The sequence below is a fragment of the Suncus etruscus genome, chromosome 7 (genome assembly GCF_024139225.1).
Source record: "Suncus etruscus isolate mSunEtr1 chromosome 7, mSunEtr1.pri.cur, whole genome shotgun sequence".
Taxonomy (NCBI): domain Eukaryota; kingdom Metazoa; phylum Chordata; class Mammalia; order Eulipotyphla; family Soricidae; genus Suncus; species Suncus etruscus.
This window is the reverse complement of record NC_064854.1, coordinates 45,911,269-45,936,254: the sequence shown is the minus strand read 5'-3', so window position 1 is coordinate 45,936,254 and position 24,986 is coordinate 45,911,269. Positions and strand designations below refer to the sequence as shown.

Here is a 24,986-nt window from a genome sequence, read left to right as displayed (position 1 = left end):
TCTCCAAATAAATGGAAACAGAGATAAACAGATGGGAATATATTAAGCTAAGAAGCTTCTGCACCTCAAAGGAGATAGTGCCCAAATACAAGAGCCACCCACTGAGTGGGAGAAACTATTCACCCAATACCCATCAGATAAAGGACTAATATCCAAAATATACAAGGTACTGACAGAACTTTACAAGAAAAAAACATCTAATCCCATCAAAAAATGGAGAGAAGAAATGAACAGACACTGACAAAGAAGAAATACAAATGGCCAAAAGGCACATGAAAAGATACTCCACATCACTAATCATCAGGGAAATGCAAATCAAAACAACTATGAGGTACCATTTCATGCCACTGAGATTGGTACACATCACAAAGAAGGAAAACAAGCAGTGCTGGCAGGGATGAGGAGAGAAAGGAACTCTTTTTCACTGCTGGTGGGAATGCCGTCTAGTCCAACCTTTATGGAAAGCGATATGGAGATTCCTCCAAAAACTGGAAATTGAGCTCCCATACAATCCAGCTATACCACTCCTAGGGATATACCTGAGGAACACAAAAATACAATACAAAAATCTCTTCCTCACACTATATTCACTATAGCACTATTTACAGTAGTCAGACTCTGGAAACAACCAAGATGCCCTTCAAAAGATGAATGGCTAAAGAAACTGTGGTACATATACAAAATGGAATATTATGCAGTCGCCAGGAGAGATGAAGTCATGAAATTTTTCTATCCATGGATGTACATGGAATCTATTATGCTGAGTGAAATAAGTCAGAGGGAGATAGACATAGAATAGTCTCATTCATCTATGGGTTTTAAGAATAAGTAAAGACTTTATTTTAATTATTCCCAGAGACAATAGAGATGAGGGCCGGAAGGACCGGCTCACAATATGAAGGTCGCCACAAAGAGTGATGAGTAGTACAGTTAGGGAAATAACTACACTAACAACTATCATGACAATCTTAATGAGTGAGAGAAGTAGAATGCCTGTCTTAAATACAGGCAGGAGTAGGAAATGAGGGGGCATTGGTGTGGGAATGTTGCACTGGTGAAGGGAGTTTTCTATTTATGACTGAAACCCAACTACAATTATGCTTGTAATCATGGTATTTAAATAAAGATTTTCTAAAAACAAAAACAAAACAAAACAAATAGACAAAACCCTCAAGACACTAACTAAATAGTACCAGTTGGTAGGAATTATGTGGTGGAGCCCTCTTTGACATAATATTATCATTCCCCTGGTTGCCATATTACATGCCCATTACATTTCTCAGCCTTTTTCTCTATATGAAATGCATGTCCATAGTATGGTCCTCAACTGTACATGCTCATCTTTCTCCATCATGAATATACATAAGTATCCTGGAAGGTTACATGAATACATATAAGCTACTACATCACCCTCGGTCTACTGGGCAACAAGCCTAACCTTTACTGCCTTTCTCTGAAGTTGGAGTTCCAGTCTGTGCTGATGGACATTTTCTTCCCATGTCTGGCATGTCCAGGACTTATTCCCGATTCTTCATTCAAGGATCACTTCTAGAGAGCATGTGAAACCATAGAGGGTGCAGGAAATGAACCCAGATAGGCTGCATGCAAGGCAAAATCCAGTTCCTTCTATAAACAATAGTGCAAGGTAGTAATAAAGTCTAGACAAAAGCCATCTCACTTCTTATAGAGCGCAAAGGGAGAGGGGTCAAATGAGGAGAAAATAAAATTAAAAGCATATTCCCAAACATATAACACTCCTTACTAGAGTCCCATATAAGGCACTAGGACCTAAAAGGAAAAGGAAGCAGATCACTAAAAGATAAAGCAGGAAGACTTAAAAAGCTCTGAAGAATGTTGTAGAAGCAATTTAGAAACATTACTAGCTAATAATGGCAACTGAGAATGCTATAATTCTTGAAACTGTAAATGGACTGTTTCCCCAGCTCACTCAATAATTGTCCAATGCTACATTCACATTATCTAACTGAATTCACAAAGCAGCTTTGTCAGGTATGAATTATTTTCATTATCAAGGGAAAACTGAGACAGAAAGAGGGAAACTTGCCAATATCAAATATTTAGTAAGTAGCAGAACTCAGGCCTATCTGACTTCAGAGTATGTTTTCTTTCCACGTATAGGTCACTGTACTTTCCCTCACTCAGACTTGATCCTCTGGCTGTGTCCCTGGTCCCTGGTAGATACTCCAGGAATAGAGTCAATTTTCCACTAGTAATGCATTCTTTCTATAATATCCTACTTCCCTGATCCAAATATTGTTCAAGAAATGGACCTGAATTCATGAACATCCTTATGCAAAAAATAAATAAACCTCACACCATGCAAACATTTTATTAAGATGGATCAAAAACTTAACTATAAAACCTATACTATAATACTTCTAAGGATACAAAGGAGAAAAGTCTTTATTCACTATGATTAGACAAAGATTTCTTAGATATGACATCAAAATTGATTTAAAAATAAAAACAATGAAGATCAAACTGCAACAATGTTTAAAGATCTATTCTCCAAGATACTCTGGAAATAAAATTTAAAAAACCATAAAGCAATTAAAATATTTCAAAAATACATATCTAATAAGGTTTGCTTTATATCTAATGTGGAGTAAGGGAGATAGCTCAAAGGGTTGTAACATATACTTTGCATACCAGATTTACCTCTGGTGCCACATGGTACCCCAAACAACATCAGGTATGACTCCTGAACACAGAGCCTGGAATATATACCTGAGCACCACTGGATATGACCTCCAAAACCTAAAAAAAGGCTTTTGAATAAAGAATTTCAAAATTTAATAAGAAAATCTCTACTTTTTATTTTTATAGCATGTTTATAATAGTGTAGATATTTGTGCTTTTGATATAAATTGAAACAGCACACACCACAAAGAGTGATGAGTGCAGTTAGAGAAATAACTACATTGAGAACTATCCTAACAATGTGAATGAATGAAGGAAGTAGAAAGCCTGTCTCATCTACAGGGGAGGGTGGGGTGGGGAGGAGGGAGATTTAGGACAGTGGGATGGGAATGTTGCACAGGTGAAGGAGAGTATTCTTTACATGACTGAAACCCAATTACAATCATGTTTGTAATCAAGGTGTTTAAATAAAGATATTAATAAAAAATTTAAACAGCACATCCACTACAAAGCATCATGTCCTTAGTGTCTCTCCTCATCCAATGAGTCCCCCAACCACATCACCATTTGGCAACCTCAGTTCTGTTGTCTTAGTTTATTATTTTCAACTCATCTATCTAGTGACATACTCACCTATGAGTAAGATCATCAAGTATTTGTCTTTACTCTGACTTATTTTGCTTGAAATAACACTCACCTTCCTCTCCACCCCCCTACGCCCCGCCTGGTTCTGGTACAGGCTTTTATCACCACTACCCTTTTTCCTTTTGGCATTGTGGTTTGCACTATTGCTAACAAAGAGGCATCATATATATCACTCTATTAACTTTTGTTTCCCAGTTCTTATCCAGAGTGATAAGTTCTGTCATTGGCACAGTGGACCAACTATTCACTACTCCAACTGCATTCACCACTCTTTGTGGCAAACTTCCTACCATGGACTGGTCCTCTTGATCCTTATCTCTAGTGTCTCTGGGTATTATTATCATACTTTTTAAATTTTTTCTTATGTAACACAAATGAGTGAGATTATTTTATGTTTATCCCTCTCCCTCTGACTCATTTCCCTCAGTTACTGTGTATCTATGTATGGTGTATTTATCCAAGTATAAGTGAATTTCCTAACTTTATTTTTCCTAACAGCTTCATAGTATTCCATTGAGTAGTTTAATATATGTTGTATGTAAGGCAAAGTTTAATCCTTTCTTATATTTGAATAGTATACCATTATGATATTCACCACTTCTTTAATCCACTCATTTATACCTTAGCACTTGTACTGTTTACAAATCTTGTCTGTTATCAGTAATGCTGCAAGGAATGTGTATGTGTATATCTTTTCAAATTAGTTATTTTGTTCTCTAGGCAAAAAATACATAAAGAATGAAATTTCTGGATCAGATGATAAAACTACTTTTAATTTTTTGATAAGTCTCTATTTTCCAGAGTCTAAACTAGTTTACTCTCCCAACAGCAGTGAAAGAGAGTTCCTTTACCAGTAGTAGTTATTTCTGGACTTCTTATACAGAGGCACTATTAAGGTGTGAGATGATATATCACTGTGGATTTGATCTAAATTTCTTTATAATTAGTGATAATGGGCACTTTTTCATATACCTACTAACTGCATGTCTTATTTGGAGAAGCATCTGTTCTATTCCTCTCCCCAATTGTGTGTGTGTGTGTGTGTGTGTGTGTGTGTTTTAAGGGTCTCCCAAGTGGTGCTTAGGAGGTCCAGGAGCCCTTTCCAGTGATTCTGAGCCAATCAGGTTGGTGTTTCAATGCAAGGGCCTGTGTTATGTACAGGCCCTGAAATGCAAGGGGTTACCTGGTTCACTCTTGCAGTGCTCAGAAACTTCAAGGGCTCCCCCAGAGATACTCAGGGAACCATCTTGTATGTTCAGCCACATACAAGACATGAACCCTAAGCCCATAGTATTTCTTTGACCTCTGCTCTCCCCATTTTTATGACAGTTTTCATTCCATTTTGTTATTACCACTGAATATTTTAAATGCTTTTGGTATCTTGCATAGCAGCCCTCTATCAGATGTTTGACATTCAACTACTTCATCTCATTTACTAGGGCAAATTTTAGTTTTAGCTAAAAGTCTCAGATAGTCTCATCTACAAAAATATGGAATCAGGAGCAACCATCACTTTTACAAAGTTGTGGAGATCAAACAGGTTGTATTGTTCAATGCCCTAGCACACCTAAAATGCCCCCAGAGCTTTAACAGACATTTGAAAATTTAATTATTTTGAGAGGAATATAAAAAATGAGGTTCATTCTACAGCATATTTCTGTGCCTGAGTTACTACCATCACTGAATATGTATTCTGAGAGCTTCTTTTATTTTATGGATTTTATTTTAGGTAACATGGTAACAGTAGTGATAGCTTCCATGGAAACTGGAGCTCCTTAAGATACAAAAGCTTAACAAGAACAATAGTACAGGAATTGGAAAAGTTATCGAGTGAAGATTGTGAGACTTTCTTACTCTGGGTGAATTTTGGGGACAAGCAAAAAAAAAATATGAGGAATTCTAGAGAACACGGATGCTTGTTCTCTGGAGAGAAGACAGGGTTGAAACACTAAGTCCTGTGGTAAGTGAATAGTACATTCCCAGGCAGACACAATACCAACATTGTTTATTTCCCTGCAGACTTTAGAGCCCATTGTGCCATGCAAAGAAGCCTCTCCCAGAATTTCATGGCAACATTACTGATAGGATTAAGTGGTTATGAAGTCAATGAACTTCTTTCTTCATTTAACATTAATGACAGCACTGCATTTATTCCAGGAAAACTTGTTCCTCTGGTTGTTCGGAGATGCAGGTTTAGGCAATACCAGAACTGTTTAGGTTTGGGCTATTTAATGTAAAAACACTTCTCTCTCTCTCTCTCTCTCTCTCTCTCTCTCTCTCTCTCTCTCTCTCTCTCTCTCTCTCTTTCTCTCTCTCTCTCACCCACACATACACACTACACATTTTCAATTCCTTTCCTAATCTTTCAGAAGATATTGTATTTCCATTACAATGAAAACTTCAGATAAGATGCACATTTTGCTGAGATTGTTACTACTTGAAATACAAAGATAATTTAGAGTTGGTTGGTGCATCACCCCTTGTTAATAATTAGCGAACCATTATTAATGTAAATGTTCTTGCTTACAGCTAATTGATCAAATGTGAGATTAGCAGCAGGAAAGAAAAAATATTGGTCTACCTTTACATAATTCTTTAACACTAACATTCTGTGGTCTTTTCTACAACTATGGTGACTACTCTATGGTTCATTCTTGTCTCCCTGCCCCTAGTTCTCATCATCTGTGCCAGGGGAGGTGGCACATTTGAACATTGGCCCAAGTCATTTGTAGGATGCAACACAAAGTCAAAGGACAAATGAAAGCAATTCGAAATTACAAAAGATCTCTACAAAGAGGAGAAACTAATTAGCAAGGGCAATAATTAATTCTTTCTACTGAAGAAAATGAAAGAAATGGTTTTTTATCTGTAACAGCAAAGAATAAGAAACTAAGAAGAGTTTAGGGAACTTTTCCCTTTCAAATCCATGTATTAAAATGTCTTCAGAGGAGAAGGAGAAGGTACCTGCTTTGTATACAGCTAATCAGGGTTCAATTCCTAGCTCCAATGATGGTCCTCTGATCAGAGCCAGGAGTCACTCCTGAGCACAAAGTCAGAAAAAAGCCCTAAGTACAGGTGTGACCCTCTAAAAAAATGCACAAATAAGACAAAAATATAAACTATAAATAAGAAAAATGTGCAAGTTCTATAGTTATACAAAAGACAAGGGCTTGTATTTATGTAATCGACATTAACTAATTATGTTCCTAAACTATTAACTATTCAACCATGGTTGTCTTTAATCTCTACAGTGGATGTCTTTGAGCTGATACATTTTTTTAGGATTTAGAGTAATAACTATAAAATGTTCTCAAAATTAATTTTGTTAGAAATTATTTCATATTGAAAAAGCATCATTCAAATAAAATTGTATTTGACAATTCATTTTCTGAAGTAAAAGCAAATTACTAAGATAAATAATTTTTAAGGTGGCTTGATGCTTATTAAATCTGACCCAGACTTCAGAAGTGTTAATGTTGATATGTGTTTATAATTGTGTCTATTAACAAACTGTTTCATTTAATGGGGATTGAGAAACATGACAAAATACCTATATTTATCTTTTACAAATACTTTTTAAAATCATTTTCTGTGCCTTTTCATCCACTCAGAAGCAGCTGAGGAGATTGATGAGGCAAAAGAAAAGAAATTCTTTTTAAAAATGTACTATAGACTATGAGACTGGGCTAAAGAGTGAATCCTCAGTTACTCAGTTCCACAAGAGACCACCTACTCCTGTATGTAATCAGACCACTTGCCCCCACTAGATGTATTTTGGGTTTTTTTTTTTTTTTTTTTTTTTGGCTCTGGATAGGATGTAAAGAAAGCACAGAAGCAGGAGTAATCCTCAGCACAGCTGGGTGTGGCCCCCAAACAAACAAAATAAAAAAAAAAAACAAGCCTTTATACTAAAATGGTTACCAGAAGGAAAAGGGATTGGTAAACTGGGTAAAAAAAAAAAATTGGATTAAAAAAATTGTCAATCCTAAGGTGGTGAGTAGAAACTAGACTTTTGGTGATAAATCTAAGGTAGTCTATGCAAATATTGATTTGTACGGCAAATGTGAAACACATATAATGTTTTTTTTTTTTTCCCCAGACATACAACCACCTAATTTTTGATAAAGGAGCAGGAAATCCTAAATGGAGCAGGGAAAGCCTCTTCAACAAGTGGTGTTGGTACAATTGGATAGCCACTTGCGAAAAATTGAACTTAGACCCCCAGCTAACATAATGTACGAAGGTAAAATCCAAATGGATTAAAGACCTCGATATCAGCCCCCAAACCATAAGATATATAGAACAGCACATAGGCAAAACACTACAGGACATTACAGGCATCTTCAAGGAGGAAACTGCACTCTCCAAGCAAGTGAAAGCAGAGATTAACAGATGGGAATATATTAAGCTGAGAAGCTTCTGCACCTCAAAGGAAATAGTGCCCAGGATACAAGAGCCACCCACTGAGTGGGAGAAACTATTCACCCAATACCCATCAGATAAGGGGCTAATCTCCAAAATATACAAGGCACTGACAGAACTTTACAAGAAAAAAACATCTAACCCCATCAAAAAATGGGGAGAAGAAATGAACAGACACTTTGACAAAGAAGAAATACACATGGCCAAAAGACACATGAAAAAATGTTCCACATCACTAATCATCAGGGAGATGCAAATCAAAACAATAATGAGATACCACCTCACACCCCAGAGAATGGCACACATCACAAAGAATGAGAATAAACAGTGTTGGCGGGGATGTGGAGAGAAAGGAACTCTTATCCACTGCTGGTGGGAATGCCGTCTAGTTCAACCTTTATGGAAAGCGATATGGAGATTCCTCCAAAAACTGGAAATTGAGCTCCCATACGATCCAGCTATACCACTCCTAGGAATATACCCTAGGAACACAAAAATACAATACAAAAACCCCTTCCTTACACCTATATTCATTGCAGCACTATTTACCATAGCAAGACTCTAGAAACAACCAAGATGCCCTTCAACAGACGAATGGCTAAAGAAACTGTGGTACATATACACAATGGAATATTATGCAGCTGTCAGGAGAGATGAAGTCATGAATTTTTCCTATACATGGATGTACACGGAATCTATTATGCTGAGTGAAATAAGTCAGAGAGAGAGAGAAAAACGCAGAATGGTCTCACTCATCTATGAGTTTTAAGAAAAATGAAAGACACCATTATAATAATACTTTTCAGACACAAAAGAGAAAAGAGCTGGAAGTTCCAGCTCACCTCAGGAAGCTCACCACAAAGAGTGATGAGCTTAGTTAGGGAAATAACTACATTTTGAACTGTCCTAATAATGAGAATGTATGAGGAAAATGGAGAGCCTGTCTAGAGTACAGGCGGGGGTCGGGTGGGGAGAAGGGAGACTTGGGACATTGGTGATGGGAATGTTGCACTGGTGATGGGTGGTGTTCTTTACATGACTGAAACCCAAACACAATCATGTATGTAATTAAGGTATTTAAATAAATTAAAAAAAAACAGCAGGAAAAAATATTTACATTAATGATAAATAAACCTCTGTTAAACTCCTAAAAAAAAACATATAATGTTTTAATACAATGCTACTTCTATGATAAGGTGAGTTAAAAAGAAAAAGGAATAAAAATTATGGAATCAAAATAGGTAAAAACAAACCAAGGAATATAGGAGAGGAAGTAAATTTGAAGTCCTAAAACAAAATGTCATTAAAATAACCCAACAGTGAAAGAAAGTCTTTAGAGTTGTTTTAAAGCAGCATTAGTTTAGAAACATGACATGGAAAAAATGTCAGAAGTTGAAAGAGTTTATCTCTAGGAAGCAGGACTTGAGCTTGCAGCAGGAGATGAAAAGCATAATAATGTTTTCAATGGAGACTCTGTTCTCTGAGTTTTCAAACGACATAAATGTATCATTTAAATAAAAATTTAAGTAAAAAATGTAAATACTTTTTGTAAGAAATAAGATTAGCAAAGGAATTTTGTATGAGGCCCAAGTTTAATTTTTGCCACTGTCCACCACCTCCCATGCCAGCAAAGAAAAAGTTAGTAAAAGATTACCTAAAGGAATGCAGTCTTGCTTTCTCCAGAGTCTAAATGTTATTTATAATAAAGTATATCATGATATGTAAGAGTTCACTCATACAATTTTCATCCCCTTATGATTTTTATTGTTATAATGCGATACTATGTCAAGCAACCATATTAAGGAATATTTTAAAAATCAATTATTATCCTCTTGCTGTTCCTTTTGTCTTTACCTCATTCCCTCAAAGTATGCATCCTTAAGACATGGTTATTTATTCTTATCAAGTCTTTAAAATCAACTACTTTCCATATCTTTTGCCAATTAGGCTTCATACCATATTGTTTCCCTTATAATTTCTTTTATATATATTTTTTTATTTAAACATGATTTCATGATATATATTTATTTAAACATGATATTTTTAATATATATTTTTACTTAAACATGATCACAAAAATGGCTGTAGTTAGTTGTGTTTCAGCCACAAAAAGAACACACCCCCCTTTAAGGAAAAAAAAAAATCACAGGCTTGAATTCTCTGATGAGTTGGGATGTGTGAAGTCTGTCTTGGGAAGTTTCATTTGTTCCATTTGGTATTTCCTGCACATTGGCAGCCAGGGCCACAGACAAAATAAGATGCAGTTCAGCAAAAATTTAGATGATACTGCATTCTTATATCAAGAGGCCTATATTTAGTTCATCCTTCTTCTAACTGTATAGAGTTAATGTTGGGGACTGACTTGTTTGAGGCCATTTTGCTATTCTTTCTGCCATAATCCAGCCTTTCACCTAAAGGCTACATGCAGTCTTGCTGTAAGTTCTTGGGCCAAAGAGAAAGGAAAATGCAGCTGCAAAGTATAATTAATCTTTTAGCCCGGAGGAGAGCAACACAGCCCAGTACCATTCCCAGAAAAGAGGCCTTACTCCCTTAACCATATCCCTGAGTTTACAAGACATTCATTATTGTGTATATGCTACATTGTCTGTTCAAGATCACTGAGGCAAGCACATCTTGCACCACCTCCTGATAGTCAAGCAATTAGGAATGCAGCTAGAAGGTCACAAGATGTTTCCATGGATACTGCAAGAAGTATTGCCCACTTGCCTTATTTGGAATAATGAAGTAATTTTCATGCCAAAAGTGTGATTGACATCACCCTTGTACTGCCCCCTTCTCCTCTATATAAGAAGGAGCTGTAGCCAAATAAAGTGGCCCTTGAGCAGTGAGACATTGCCTTGGGTCTTTATTATTAACCTCTCTCAGATTTTTTACAGTGTGGTTGTGCTTCTACCCAGCAAAATAGGAGTGCGGTTGTCTGAGAAGTCTTCCCAGCTAATTCCTGCTGGCCGGGCCCCCCTGGGGGGCTTCAGGACCCCGCATTTTGGCGCCCAACGCTGGGCTCGAAGACCACCGCCACACTCCGAACGACTACGGGTCGGCGAGTCCGGAGCTGTTTCGTAAATCGCAGAATATACCTCATCAGGGTAGGCGTTGAAACGAGTTAGCCTTAATCAAATATTTAAACTGCAGTTTTTTCAGTCGTTCTGATCACCGCCCCTGATTGGCTCTTGGGGCTTCGCCCGTTGGCTTCACTTCCATGGGTGTTTTCATTGAGTACTGAACTTAAATTCATTATTGATATTCAGTCTGAGTTGAAAGCCAGACATATAGAGGTTACCAAAAAAGAATATTTGTAATTTTCTTATGTTTATTCATAATGTATGTCATTGGTTTATTATTACCTGTCCAGAAATTGTTGCGTCCACTTGGGACAAAGTAGGACATGAAATGAGTGATTATTTTGTAAATAATGATGATTCACAGAAGGAAAAAATTATGTTCCAATATTGGAGCCTGTTAAGAGATATCATTGTAACTAAAAATGCCGGAACCGCCAAAGACATCATCCATGCCGTTGAATCTCATGTACAACAAGTCTCCCGTGAGTGTTCCAGGACTCCCTCTCGTTCTAATTCTGTCTCTCATCTCCCTTCTCCCTCTGAGAATACTTCCCCTTGTCCTCCCTCCACCACTGATTCTTCTACCTTTGTCTCCAAAGTAACTAATGCTCTTAAAGATCTCTCTAATGCTTCTCATTTATATCCCTCCCTTACTTCTGTCCATGCTTCTGCTCTATGCACCCAGACCCCTACAGAAGAGGCCGCTGCACCCTCTGTGCAAAATCCTAAACAGCCCTTCACTTCCCTAGCTTCAGCTCCGTCCCTGTTTCACCACCCTCCCCTCCTTAGCCAGCAATTGCAACAATACAAAGCCTTTAATTGGAAAAGCCTCAAAGAGCCATTTCAAGCCGTAACCTCCTATGGCCCCCAAGCCCCTTACACGCTCTCCTGCTTAGAATCTAAAAGCTGAACTCTTTGTCTCTTGGGAAGTTAACTTTTTTTTCCATTGCAAAGCCCCTGCAAATAGGCAGGAATCCTAATCTCTAAGCTCTTATAGCTGGCCTCGCCTCTTTTCATACCTTAAAGGTACAGCACACACTTTCCAAGTCCCAGCTTGCCAACATGGCTCTTGCTGCCCTCCGTGCCTGGAAGTCGCTCCCCAAAGCCAGCATTCCAGCAGCTCCCCCACACCGGCAACAAACTGTTGCTGCTTTCTCCCTCCCCCCCCCTTTTTCTGACTTGAGTTCCCAACTCACCACAATTACATCCATGGTCTCTCACCTCTCTAACAAACTTGATAATGCTCTTGGCTCAAAAACCAGCGCTACCTTTCCTGTCTTTCTCCCTAATGGAGAAAGTCTTCCCCCGCCTGCTCAGCAGCCTCCACCGCGGAGAACGCTCAGTCCCTAACCATGGCAGATTCCCTCCTCTCACCGCTCCCCCTCTTAAAGCTATAGAAATGAAACTACTTGGCCAAATTAAAAATCTTAAACAAATCTTAAGCCTTCAAAAACAGGCTGCTTCTCTTAATTCACAGGTTTCTGCCTTTCAGGCGTTCCCCCCCCCCCCTAAATCTATAGTTGTCTGTCCTCTGCCCACTGAATTCCACGGCCAGGCCCCCCTCTTGAGAACTCAAAGGAACAAACTAATAAAAGTCAGGCTAAGTGCCATAAAACAGAAACTGCTGCAGTGCCTACAAAAAATTCTAAGGGCACAGTAAGCAGGATAATTACAAAGTATCATCTGCTAAGCCATAAAACCTTGCGATATCTACACTTTGCTGTTAAAACTTCTGAGCCTAATGTACCTTCAGTACATTTTGCTCAAACCAATCCTCAGCCTCCTTCAGCCTCTTTCCTGCCAGCCTTGGAAAACAGCCAGCTCAAACCCTGCCACTCCCACTTTAAGCCTTCCAATTCACCTTGAAATACCCAATCTTTGTTATTCAAAAGAAATCTGAAAAGTAGCATCTCTTGCATATTCTCAAATCAATTAATAAAACCATGATCCCCATGGTGCTTTTGCAACCCAGACTCCCCTCTTCAGTTGCCATTCCCTCTAATTCCAATAAATTAGTAATTAATCTTAAAAGATTGCTTTTTTTTTCCTATATATCATTACACCCTGCTAACTGTAAATAATTTGCCTCTAACCTTCCTGCTGTTAACTGTGCTAGCCCCTCCCCAAGTTATCAGTGAAAAACTCTGCTTCACCTTGTCAGCCCTACACTTCGTCAAATATGTGTTATTAGGTTTAGTGCATTAAGTAGTGTAAAGTAATTATTAAAACATTAAAAAGCAACAGGAACATAAGGGCAATAAACTTTTTTTTTTTTTCTTTTCATGCCTCTCAGAAAATTTTAAAGCAAGGTCATAATTCTGTCACTTTACAGATAACAAAATGTTGGTAAAAGAAAAACTTCTTTGTGTTTTAAAATCCAAACGAACACAAAAGTGTTAAATTTAAGTCTTATATTTCTATTAAAAGTTTTATTTTAATTTTTAAAGTATTTACCAAATTATGTGAAAAATAATGTAGTTAGCCTTTTTAAACAATATAGTTAATTTAATGCACAGTAAACACCTAAGTGTGCTTTATAATACCCTTAGTTTTAACTTTGTGCTACAGCAATGGTTGTTCTTTATTTCTGCATTGAAAGAACTATTATTTTAAGTGCATTCAAAATATCAGCACATTATATAAATCTGTATATTTGTGTCGCAGTGAAAAAATAATATAAATGAAAAAATATATTATATATAATTTTATAAGTAATATATAAAAGTAACTAAACTTTATAAGCAAATTAACTAGTATTAAACATAATTTTAGTCTTAAGTTCTAGGTGTGTAAATGTATCCAATGTCTTTAACTATATTTTATAATAATCTAAGCATTTAGTTAATTTAGTATATAATATTTTTTACAAATTATTCACTTAAAGTCTTCATAGTAAAAACAGTTGTTTGTATTTTTAAAATCAGTTTTTATACCTTTAATAATCATAGTTCATGCTATTGTGTTTAATCATAAAAATTTTAACACTTTATTGCAGCTGTCTTACTGTTCTACTGCAAAACCAATTTAAATAAAACCTATTCATTTACAGCAAATGATTTCATACTTCAGAGTGAATACTCCTTCTACAGTGCTCATTAACCATTTTACTTAATGTTTTAAACTTCAAATTAAAATTGTTTTAAAAATGTTTTGTGTTAATTCTAAACCTTAAAATTTATTTTCAGCAAAGTTCCACTCCATCTACATTAAGTACTTCTCAAAACTAAAAAAGTTTTTCTACAAAATTTTTTTTCTTCTCACAAACATGCTAGCTAAATATTTAAAAGCGCTTGTCAATTTTTTATAAATAAGTCTTAAATCAATCCTTTTGTCTGTTTATGTGTCTGTTGTGATGAATGAAAGTGGCCACAAGTGTAAAATGTTGTGTTTAGTGTTGTTTTGTTTTGTCTGTTTATTTGTTATCTCTACATTTTATAATAATACAATTTTTAAAGCCTTATCCATTTTTCAAATTTCAATTAATTTTTTCAACCTGGTTCAGTCTAGTCAGTTCACAAACTGGCATCTTGCAACTAAAAATCATGTGTTAAAAATTATGTATTAAGCTAGCTTTGTCCTTCTAAAAACATGGCAGAGGGTGTGGGAGATGGCAAACCCCAGATTTCTCAATGGCCATCGGGGATAACTTTTCCCTGGAGAATTTCTGGACTTTGCAGTCACCCGGCTTTCCTGTTATGTGTAAGTTCAGGCCTATAGAATACGTATTTATGGCTAAAAAATAGCATCCAGCTTTAACATAATAACTAAAAGTTTAAAAAAGATCCTTTATATTGTTTAAAAAAAATTTTTTTAATTGGCAATTGTTAATTATAAATTTTCTTTTATGCCAAAGTCTAACAAAGGTCAAATAACATTCCCGTGGTATTCAAAAATAACTAGTGTAATGTAAATTGCTAATGTTTTCTGACTGTAAACCCAAGCCAAAGGACTAAGTAAATTCTTAATTTTTATATAAAGTAACCATTTTGCCTCCTGCCAAGCTGTTTTCTTATAAACCTCCTGCCAGCCGCCTTTCCTGCAAACCTGTTTCTGACGGACTCCACCTTTGACAATGCTGAATTAAGCACTCTGCCTAGCTGCCTTAAATGCCCACCATTGCAACCAACAACCTCCATTGTAAACAAGTCACGGTCGTGGAACTTTGCTTGCTCGAACCATATATGTGCCCGCCTGTTCAACAATCACACATTTGCAATCAAACCATTATTGTTAACAACTCTTCCATCTTCATTGAAGCCCCCAACTCCACTTATTTTGTTTACTCCACTGCATTTTCTCTCCATATTGTTACTGAAATGTTTCTTGCTTATCATAATTATTATGTTTTAGCTTTGTTAAAGCCTACATTAACCATCAAACCTGTTGGTCCGGTTTCCACCTTGAACCTCATCCTGCAAATGGTCAATGCCTCTGCCCAAGCGCTCTCCAACACCAGCTATGAACACTGTTAAATCTGCAATTCACCGGTTTCGCCGTTTTATAAAAGCATCACAACGTTTAAATCTCCTATCTACACCAATAACTCTAAACTTCTTCTCTGGAAAGTTCAGCCTCAGCGTCATCAACTCACTATTAAGCAAGTTGTGAGCTACGAACTCTGCCTTCTGGCCCATCCTCCTCCTCTCAAGTTATTTTAAATATTATAAATGCCTCTGCTCTAGCCCTCACAGACCCATATTATGAACACTGTTAGCTTAGCTTCTCTCCTCAACCCCTACGATACTGTTAGTTCCCTTGCTGATGTAGTTCTTCAAAATCGTCGTGCTCTATATTTTGCCCTTATGTAAGAGGGGGGAGTCTGTGTAGCCCTTAAGGAACAATGTTGTATTTTCAAAGATAAACCTGGATTAGTTAGGAATAGCGTTCAACACATTGGTGACGGTATAAAAGACTTCCAAAAACATTTCGATGAAAAACAAGGTTGGTAACAGGGTTGGTTTTTCTCTTCTCCTTGGATACATACATTACTGTCCACTATTTTGGGCCCTCTTATTAGCCTCATGCTGCTCTTTTCCTTTGACCCATGGGCTTTCCGCAAACTTACTGCCCTTGTTAAAAACCAAGTAAATGAGACGGCAAAAACCTCTGTTCAAGTTCACTACCAACAGTTAACCCAACGTGACTCCTGTGAAAACTTGGCTATTGTCACCAAGCCGCCCTTCCAGCCACTAAGTTTTCAGGAGATAAAGCGCATAGCTAACAAACGGAGCTCGCTCCGGTACTTGTGCTCTCGGCTGTGGAGATACCTACGACGGGATTAGCAAGGTCCCAGTTGGACACGGCCCTAAAAGGCTACAACACATAATTCGGATCTCTGTGCACACCCACGGCGCTTGTAGCCACCTTTTAAATGCGGCTTTGGCCGTGTCCGACCTGGTCAAACCTTGTAGCCTAAGACACGGTTCTTCCACCCGCTCACGACTTTCCTTCTTTTATTAGAAGAGAAAGGGGGAGATGTTGGGGACTGACTTGTTTGAGGCCATTTTGCTATTCTTTCTGCCATAATCCAGCCTTTCACCTAAAGGCTACATGCAGTCTTGCTGTAAGTTCTTGGGCCAAAGAGAAAGGAAAATGCAGCTGCAAAGTATAATTAATCTTTTAGCCCGGAGGAGAGCAACACAGCCCAGTACCATTCCCAGAAAAGAGGCCTTACTCCCTTAACCATATCCCTGAGTTTACAAGACATTCATTATTGTGTATATGCTACATTGTCTGTTCAAGATCACTGAGGCAAGCACATCTTGCACCACCTCCTGATAGTCAAGCAATTAGGAATGCAGCTAGAAGGTCACAAGATGTTTCCATGGATACTGCAAGAAGTATTGCCCACTTGCCTTATTTGGAATAATGAAGTAATTTTCATGCCAAAAGTGTGATTGACATCACCCTTGTACTGCCCCCTTCTCCTCTATATAAGAAGGAGCTGTAGCCAAATAAAGTGGCCCTTGAGCAGTGAGACATTGCCTTGGGTCTTTATTATTAACCTCTCTCAGATTTTTTACAGTGTGGTTGTGCTTCTACCCAGCAAAATATGAGTGCGGTTGTCTGAGAAGTCTTCCCAGCTAATTCCTGCTGGCCGGGCCCCCCTGGGGGGCTTCAGGACCCCGCAAGTTAATAATTCAATGTCTTTTTCTAATATTTTACCAGCAACTTATAAAACCACTATTCTAATATTATTGTCAGGTCTAATAACAACACTGACCATTCAGTCTCCAAGGGACCATTGGGGAAGGTTTCAGGCCTTCAAGATATACTCTAAGAAATATAGTATATTCTATCTTACAGATCCTGGATTAGTTAAAATTGGTCTTTCGGCTTTAGCTGCTGAGAAGTTTAAAGCAAATCTGTGACTTATTTTTCACTATATAGGATTATATGCCATGCATTTTGATTATTAATTTGCTTTCAACTCATTTGTTCTAACTTTTATCTCATAAATTAAAACCTGGGGCTATTGTATTATATATGCAAGAATGTAAGTGTATTTTTAAGATGCCAAAGAATCTTTTGGGCAGAGAAAAGAATATAGTTAGAGAAAATACATTAGACAAGAACAAGCTGACCAATAGAAGAGGAGAGGAGAAGAATGGGGAAAAGAAAAGAAGGAACAGAAACAAGATAGGTTGGATCTAGAGTTAATTATGACTTGGTAAACATTGAATGCCTTGCTAAGAATTTGAAGTTTATCCTGAAGACTAAAGATAATGCTATCTGTTTTTAGAAATTCTCAAGCAAAGCAGGACCAGACAGTATAATAGGTAAGGTGCTTATCTTGCATGCAGTCAAACCTAGTCTGATCCCTCAGCTCTTGTAGGAATGGTCCCTAAGCATAGAGCCAGAAGTAAGTCCTGAGCCTCCACCAGGTGTGGTCCAAAAACAAAAAATAAAACTCAGGGGCCAGAGCAGTGACACAAGTGGTAAGACGTCTGCCTTGCACACGCTAACCTAGGATGAATCGCAGTTCAATCCTCTGGTGTCTCATATGGTCCCCCAATCCAGGAATGATTTCTAAGCGCAAAGCCAGGAGTAACCCCTGAGCCTCACCAAGTGTGGCAGAAAAACCAAAAACAAAATAAAACAAAATAACAACAAAAATAACAACAAAAATAACCTCTAAAGCAAACAACAGCTTGCTGCTATTTAAGAAAACCTACTTTACAACAGATTATAACCTGTTTTATAGGGAGGAAACTGAGGAGCAAGAGAGATAGTAAGGTCTAAAGTGCTTTGCTTGCATCCAATGGACCCAAGTTTGGTCCCTAGCATTGCGTATTGTTCCCTGAGCACTGCAAGGAGTGATCCTTGAGTACAGAGCCAGAAGTATGTACAGCTGGGTGTGGCCTCAAAAAAAACAAAGTAAATAACTAAAAAATATTTTTGAAAAACAGAAGGAATTGAGGGTCTAGTGATACTGACTATATAATAATCAAGAAGTAAAGCAACCAAATCAGAAATAGACATCTTGTTTTAAAAGTCTAAAATGCAGGAGTATTTAGGAAAGAATAATGACATAGCAAGTAAACAACTATTTGTTTAAATAAAAAGCATTTCTTCTAGGGAAGCCTGCTACATATGCTCCACAAATTAATGAAATTAATTTCATTTGATCTATTTGCTTCTCTTGCCTTGGATTTTGGGCTGAGAAACCACAAGAGAAGCTAAATCATTCCAAAAGCTCCTTTAAAAGGTAAAACATTTCTTTTTTCTTCTTCCAGAAATTAAGCTGCTGTTGATTATAAAGGACAACTAGCCATACACATGCAGAGTATATCCATCATTAAAAACCTCTTTCTTGCCTGAAAGTCTAGGATTATGCAAGAATACAGACAAGTAAATATTGCTTGATGCAGAAACCTATCATGATAAATTTTCTAGATTCTGAGAAAAGCAGAAAAGCAGGGTTGAAAACTCATATCTAAGAACGGAAGTACATTTAATTTTGGCTGAAGTAATTTTGAATTTAATATCTTTGGGGAATATACTAAGCTGAATGTAGCTCTGTATTTTTTTTTCAAAGAAAATTCAGAATATAGCAATTTCAAAAGTGATGTGCTTATATCACTAAAGAGGAAACAATCCCAGATAAAGGGAGACTTGGAAATACAATGAACTCATGTAAATACTAGCATCTAAATGCCTACCATTTCTATCCAGAAACACTTTAGAAAATAAATGGATAATTAAGCTGGAAGGGACCTTTAGATTTTCCAGTCTAGGGGGCTGAAGTGGTAGCATAGTTGAGGTCTTGTGGCTTAAGAAACATGTTCATCTCCAGTATTCTATATGGTCCCGTGAGCCCACAGGAGTAACTTCCAAGCACCACTGGTGTGAGCCAAATACAAATAAAACAAAACAGAAGATCTCCTCTGTAGGCAGGAGAGATACATCATCTTTGGCTTGCACATAGCAGATCCCACTGCAACCCCTGGAACAGCACATGGTCCCCTGAGCACTGCCAGGAGTAATTTCTGAGCACAGAGACTAGAGTAAATCCTGACAACTGCCAGGTATGGTATGGCCCAAAGCAAACCCAAAACGTCTTCTAGTTTAATTTCCCAGCGCAAATCAGGTAGGTTGAAAGAATTCTCCCAAATTACTGTTCATTAGATGAGTAACTGAATTATTTTTTAATTTCATCAATGTGGTCTATCTCTAGGATGGGATTTATAACAGTTAATGTCATCTGTCAACTGGACTAGGCCACAGATACTTGGACAAATATTATTCTCTGTATTTTTTGAGGGTGTCTTTTGTACTGTACAAAGCATATTGCATGTATCAATGTAGGTAGGTCTCAGCTGAAGATGTGATAGACCAAAAGGACTTATGCTTCTGGAAGAGAAAAAAAACCCTTCTGATTTAAAGCTTTGACATTTTTTCCTTTCATACTTAAATAAAAACACTGGCTCTTTGAGGTCTCAAGCCTACCAGTTTTATGACCTCATCTAGCACTATTAGCTCTCTTAGGGACCCACTTGCCAACTATAAAGCTAAGTTTTATAATAAATATCTCTCTTTCTCTCTCTCTTTGTATTTCCACCTCTCCACATACACACAAACACACACACATATACACATATACACACCCTATTGATCTTCCCTTCTCAAAAGAGTCCTAATACATTGTTGAATGATCACTCAGAGAGGGAAGAAGTATATACTGCAGCTTGTCTTTCAAGAATCATATTTTGACTCTTCTCCTCGTCACCCTCTGGAATAAAAACTCAAAAAACTTGGATCCGGAGCTGTGGCGCAAGCAGTAGGGCATTTGCCTTGCACATGCTGACCTAGGACAGACCGTGGTTAGATCCCCCGTCATCCCATATGGTCCCCCAAGCCAGGAGTGATTTTTGAGCACATAGCCAGGCTGAGCATCACCAGGTGTGACCCCCCACAAAAAAAAAAAAACCTTGAAAAACTAGAACAAAGATTTTAGTTCTCCTTACTCTTCTAATTTTTTCCATTTACTATTTCTTACTTTTTCACAGTTCCTTTCCTCGGTTGAAAGCTTTAATACACTGTCTGAGGGCAGGGTATGGATGGCGGAAAATGGGAGAAAAAATTATTCAGGGAGCACAAAAGATAGAGCAAGGACACAGAAGATGGTAAACCAATGAGGAGCCAAGGAGCAGTTCACTACCAGGACTTCTCCAGAATTCTTCCAATGTTTGTCTCAAGACACATCTATTAGAGACAGTTTGAGTTGCTTAATCTATTATTTATAGTCAAAACCTTCTCTCTTTATTTTATTTTATTTTATTTTATTTTATTTTATTTTATTGGTTTTTGGACCACACTCGGCGGTGCTCAGGGGTTACTTCTGGCTGTCTGCTCAGAAATGGCTCCTGGCAGGCACAGGGGACCAAATGGAACACCGGGATTCGAACCAACCACCTTTGGTCCTGGATCGGTTGCTTGCAAGGCAAACACCACTGTGCTATCTCTCCGGGCCCCAAAACCTTCTCTCAAATACTGAGCTAGGCCAGATTTCAATCATAACAATATTTTAAAAGCATACTTGACCCCATAACATAACGTAATGTAAAGTAACATAATGTAATAGTAAGTGATATGGATAAATGAAAATTTTGAAGACGTATAGAGAATTGACATGCAGAGGAATTTGCTCAAAGCTTTCCCCTTCCCAGTCCATGTGTAAAGCTAGCTTGCTGTCTGTCATTCCAGATTCAGTCTGAGGAGGTATCCAAAGTGAATGTCTGTCATGCTTGCAAAAGGCTAACATTGAAGTGTACTGAACCTTGGAGGGCTGTTAGTAGTTGCTCCATTTTACCTTTCAGTTACTTTTCCTAAAAGCTATTTATTTTTCAATAAATAAATTCTTTAGAGGGCTGGAGAGATAGCATGGAAGTAGGGCATTTGCCTTGCATGCAGAAGAACGGTGGTTAGAATTCTGAAATCCAATACGGTCCCCCGAGCCTGCCAAGAGCAATTTCTGAGCATAGAGCCAAGAGTATTCCCTGAGTGCTGCCGGGTGTGACCCAAAAACAAAAATAAATAAATGAATAAATGAATAAATAAATAAATAAAATACTTTCATTGAATCACTGTGAGATATACAGTTACAAAGTTGTTCATGATAGAGTTCAGTCATACTATGCCCACCACTTATCCCTTCACCAGTGCACATTTCTTGCCACCAATGTCCCCAGTTTCCCTCAGGCCCTCTCTCCTGCCTGATTCTGAGACAGACAATTTTCCTCCCTGTCTCTTTTTCTCTCTTCCTTATTTTTTTTAAAAGACACTGCGGTTTGCAATATTGTTACTGAAGGAGTATCATCCATAGCACTTCATTTCCTTTCAGCACTCAATTCTTGTCCAGAGTGATCATTTCCAACTATCATTGTCATAGTTTTTTCTTTTTGCCCTAACTGCACTCCCTGCTACTTGTGGCAAGCTTCATAATAAAAGTTATTATTATTATTATTATTATTATTATTATTATTATTGGTTTTTGGATCACACACGGCAGCGCTCAGAGGTTACTCCTGGCTCTATGCTCAGAAATTGCTCCTGGCAGACTCGGAAGACCATATGGGATACTGTGATTTGAATCACTGTCCTTCTGCATACAAGGCAAATGCCCTACCTCCATGCTATCTCTCCAGCTCCAATAAAAGTTATTTTTAATGAAACTAACAAACCAAACAAACAAACATTCTTAGGCACCTAATTAAGGAGTGAGTGAAAGCAAAGACCTTTCTTTACCAGTGCTGACACCAAAAGTTACAGGTGATTATGGTAAAAGGGGAACTAGATTTAATCAGAAGATCTGGTTCTTGGGGTTGTAGGGATACTACAGTAGAGCAATTGCCTTCAACATAGTTGACTTAGGTTGGTTTGCCACACCCCATTTAGTCAGCTGAGTCTCACCAGGCGTAATCCCTGAGCACAGAGCCAGGTCATAAGCCCTGAGTACCTCTGGATTTGCTCTTCTCAAACGAAACTATACAAAACAAAAAGATCTGGTTTGTAGTTCTGCACTTCTTCTGTAATTCTCTCCTAGAGGTATAAATCCCAACAATTCTGAGCTGTTTCTTAATTTATCATTATTTATTTCAAGTGAGATAAAAATTATTAAAGCATTCCAACTAACTGAAGCATTCCATAAAAGCAAGCTTTTATCAGCTACTCCAAGTAGTAAAGACATTCAGTGTGAGAAAAGTAGAATATGAAGAAAGTCCATTCATTATCTTTATGGCGTTTATTCTTTCTTTCTCAGAGTAACAGTTGCTAGATAAGTGATCTCCATTGATTAAGTTTTATGGTAGAAAGCCTTATAGAACAAATTTTTTTTATCAGTAAAAAAGCTTAATATAATTTGGTATGTTCATTACTAACTAATAGCTGTTATCAATCACAATGTAACTTAAAATTCCTGTTGTACGCTCTAATAACATTCTGGTCTTCAATATCCTTTTAATTACATGTTTATGCCTTCATTCCCTCTAGCTTCTAGACTTCAAGGACCCTGGTGCTTGGTAGGTGACAGAAATAACATGCATTTTTTTAAACTTGTTTTTAACTATGTGCTGAGGACATTGCATTTAGATGAATGAAACAGAAACAAAGTCTTCTAAAGGATATAGCCCTAGAGACTGATTGCATACAACATACCTTGTCCTGTGTTTGGCAACGGGAACAATCACACTCAAAGCAGTATTGGTCCTTCAGCTGTTTCTGGCGCTCCCCACTTGTCATCAGCATGTCCAGGTAGCAGATGGTGAGCTAGAGGGGCAGAGAGAAGTAAGAGGTTTTATTTGTGACATGGTTGTCACAAGCGTTCTTTTTTGTAAAGGAAATATTTTAATATTGCTAATTGTGTGTGTTTGTGCATGTATGTATGTGTTTGGTTCAGGAAACAGCGAGTGGTGCTCAGGGCTCACTCTTTATTCTCTGCTTATGATCATTATTGGTGGAACTCGGGAAACCATATATAGTGGTGAGGATAGAACCTGAGTCACTGTGAGCAAGGAAAGTTACCTTACTGGTTGTACTCTCTTTCTGGCCCCAATAATGCTAACTCTTAAAGTGAACCATTTTTCTATTAAACACCAAAAAAGAGTGTATAGATACTACTTGTTGTATACACCTACCAAATGTAAATTTTGTTTCTGGGCTACACCTGACAGTGCTCAGGGTTCACTCCTGGCTCTGTGCTTAATAATCACTTCCTGGTGAATCTTGGGAGACCACATGTGGTTCTCAGGATTAAACCTGGGTCAGGTGCATGCAAGGCAAGCATTTAACCTTTGTACTACCTCCCCAGTACATTGAATATGTATTTTTCATAATTATATTCTAGTCTTTTTATATGGTAAATATGTGTATATCATATATTTATTTTAAAGGACTGTCACCTTATCTTTTATTTATTAAACATTAAAATCCAAGAGATGTATACTCAGTATGGTTTGGTAATAAACTCTACAGCCATAGGCAATTAGAGAAGCCAAATTAATGCTGGCAATCAAAGGGTGACAGATGATGTAGCCAGATTGTCTTTAAATCATAATCAACTCCATAGCTGCTTCATGGAATTTAGGGTCAATCAGAATTAGTATTATTGAAATGAGGAGATAGTTCTCTTACTTGCAATTAAAATTGTTTTAGGGTGGAATCATTTCCAAATAGGGTGAATTAGATCTCAGAATGCAATTACTGGCAGTTCCTTAGTGACTTCCTTGAATCCTTTCAAATATAATAACTACGCACTTCCTTGGATGTGAAAGGTCATAGGTGAGAGAACACATTCAGAAATTCCTCAAATTTCTCTCTAATCCTAAAATTCTACATTGAGACAGAGGCTTTCAAGTACATTTTTCATTTAACTACCTCTCTCTCTCCCCCCCTCTCTCTTTCTCTTTCTCTCTCTTTTTCAATACCTGACAGAGATCAGTGTTTACTATCTTATGTACTGAAAGTAACTTCAAAATATACAGCCTGGACTTCTCGACCTCCCCTCACCCCATACCACCCCATCCCAATCTACTCTACCTCAGGGAGAATTTTTACCAATTTCAGCTTCATCTTTTGTGCTGTTCTGAGTAAAACCTCAAAGTCATCACTGAGTTCTTTTTATTTTATTTTCCCATCTAATATACCCAGACATTCTGTAGGACCCAATCTTAAAAAAAAAAAAAAAAAAGTCTATCTAGAATTAGTTCCTTTCTACCTTTTCTGTGACTCTCACCCTGGTCTGAGCCAGGATCCACTGCCCCTATGAAGCAAATCAAGCAACTACCTAGTCTATGGCTTATCTCCTGGAATCTCTGCTATCTAGACTCTGTCCAGAGTGATAAACTGAAACTAAGTCACCTCAAATCTTGGCTCTGGCCAAAATGTTCTAATGATTTCTGCTTTTACTTATATCCAAAGTTACATCTATACTATGGCTTTTCAGAGTGTAACTTAGTGGCTCCTAGACACTAGTTTGAATTTCTAATTTATAATGAATTAAACAACACAAAGTGCTATTTAAAGATACTTATGACAATGTGGTAAAGAAAACTCAGATCACTCTAAAATAAAAACTTTGTGTTTGTTATATCATTTTTCTAATGATTCATTTTAATGAATCATACAAAAAGATCAGTCAGTAACAGATTAGAAAAAAATGATTTGAAAACTGTCCCT

The 24,986-nt window shown here is 37.4% G+C and overlaps 1 protein-coding gene and 1 non-coding gene across 2 annotated transcripts in view; one reads left to right on the top strand and one right to left on the bottom strand.

The window, feature by feature from the left end:
- SMYD3 (SET and MYND domain containing 3) overlaps positions 1-24,986 on the bottom strand; it is an 834,473-nt gene that overhangs the window by 155,757 nt on the left and 653,730 nt on the right. The window contains exon 8 of the mRNA XM_049776664.1: positions 22,968-23,078. Within this exon, the coding sequence (XP_049632621.1) occupies positions 22,968-23,078 (111 nt within the window). The remainder of the gene's footprint in view (positions 1-22,967; positions 23,079-24,986) is intronic.
- On the top strand, positions 13,320-13,449 carry LOC126014657 (small nucleolar RNA SNORA22). The gene has a single exon (XR_007497664.1). It is a non-coding gene; the product is annotated as a small nucleolar RNA SNORA22 (small nucleolar RNA).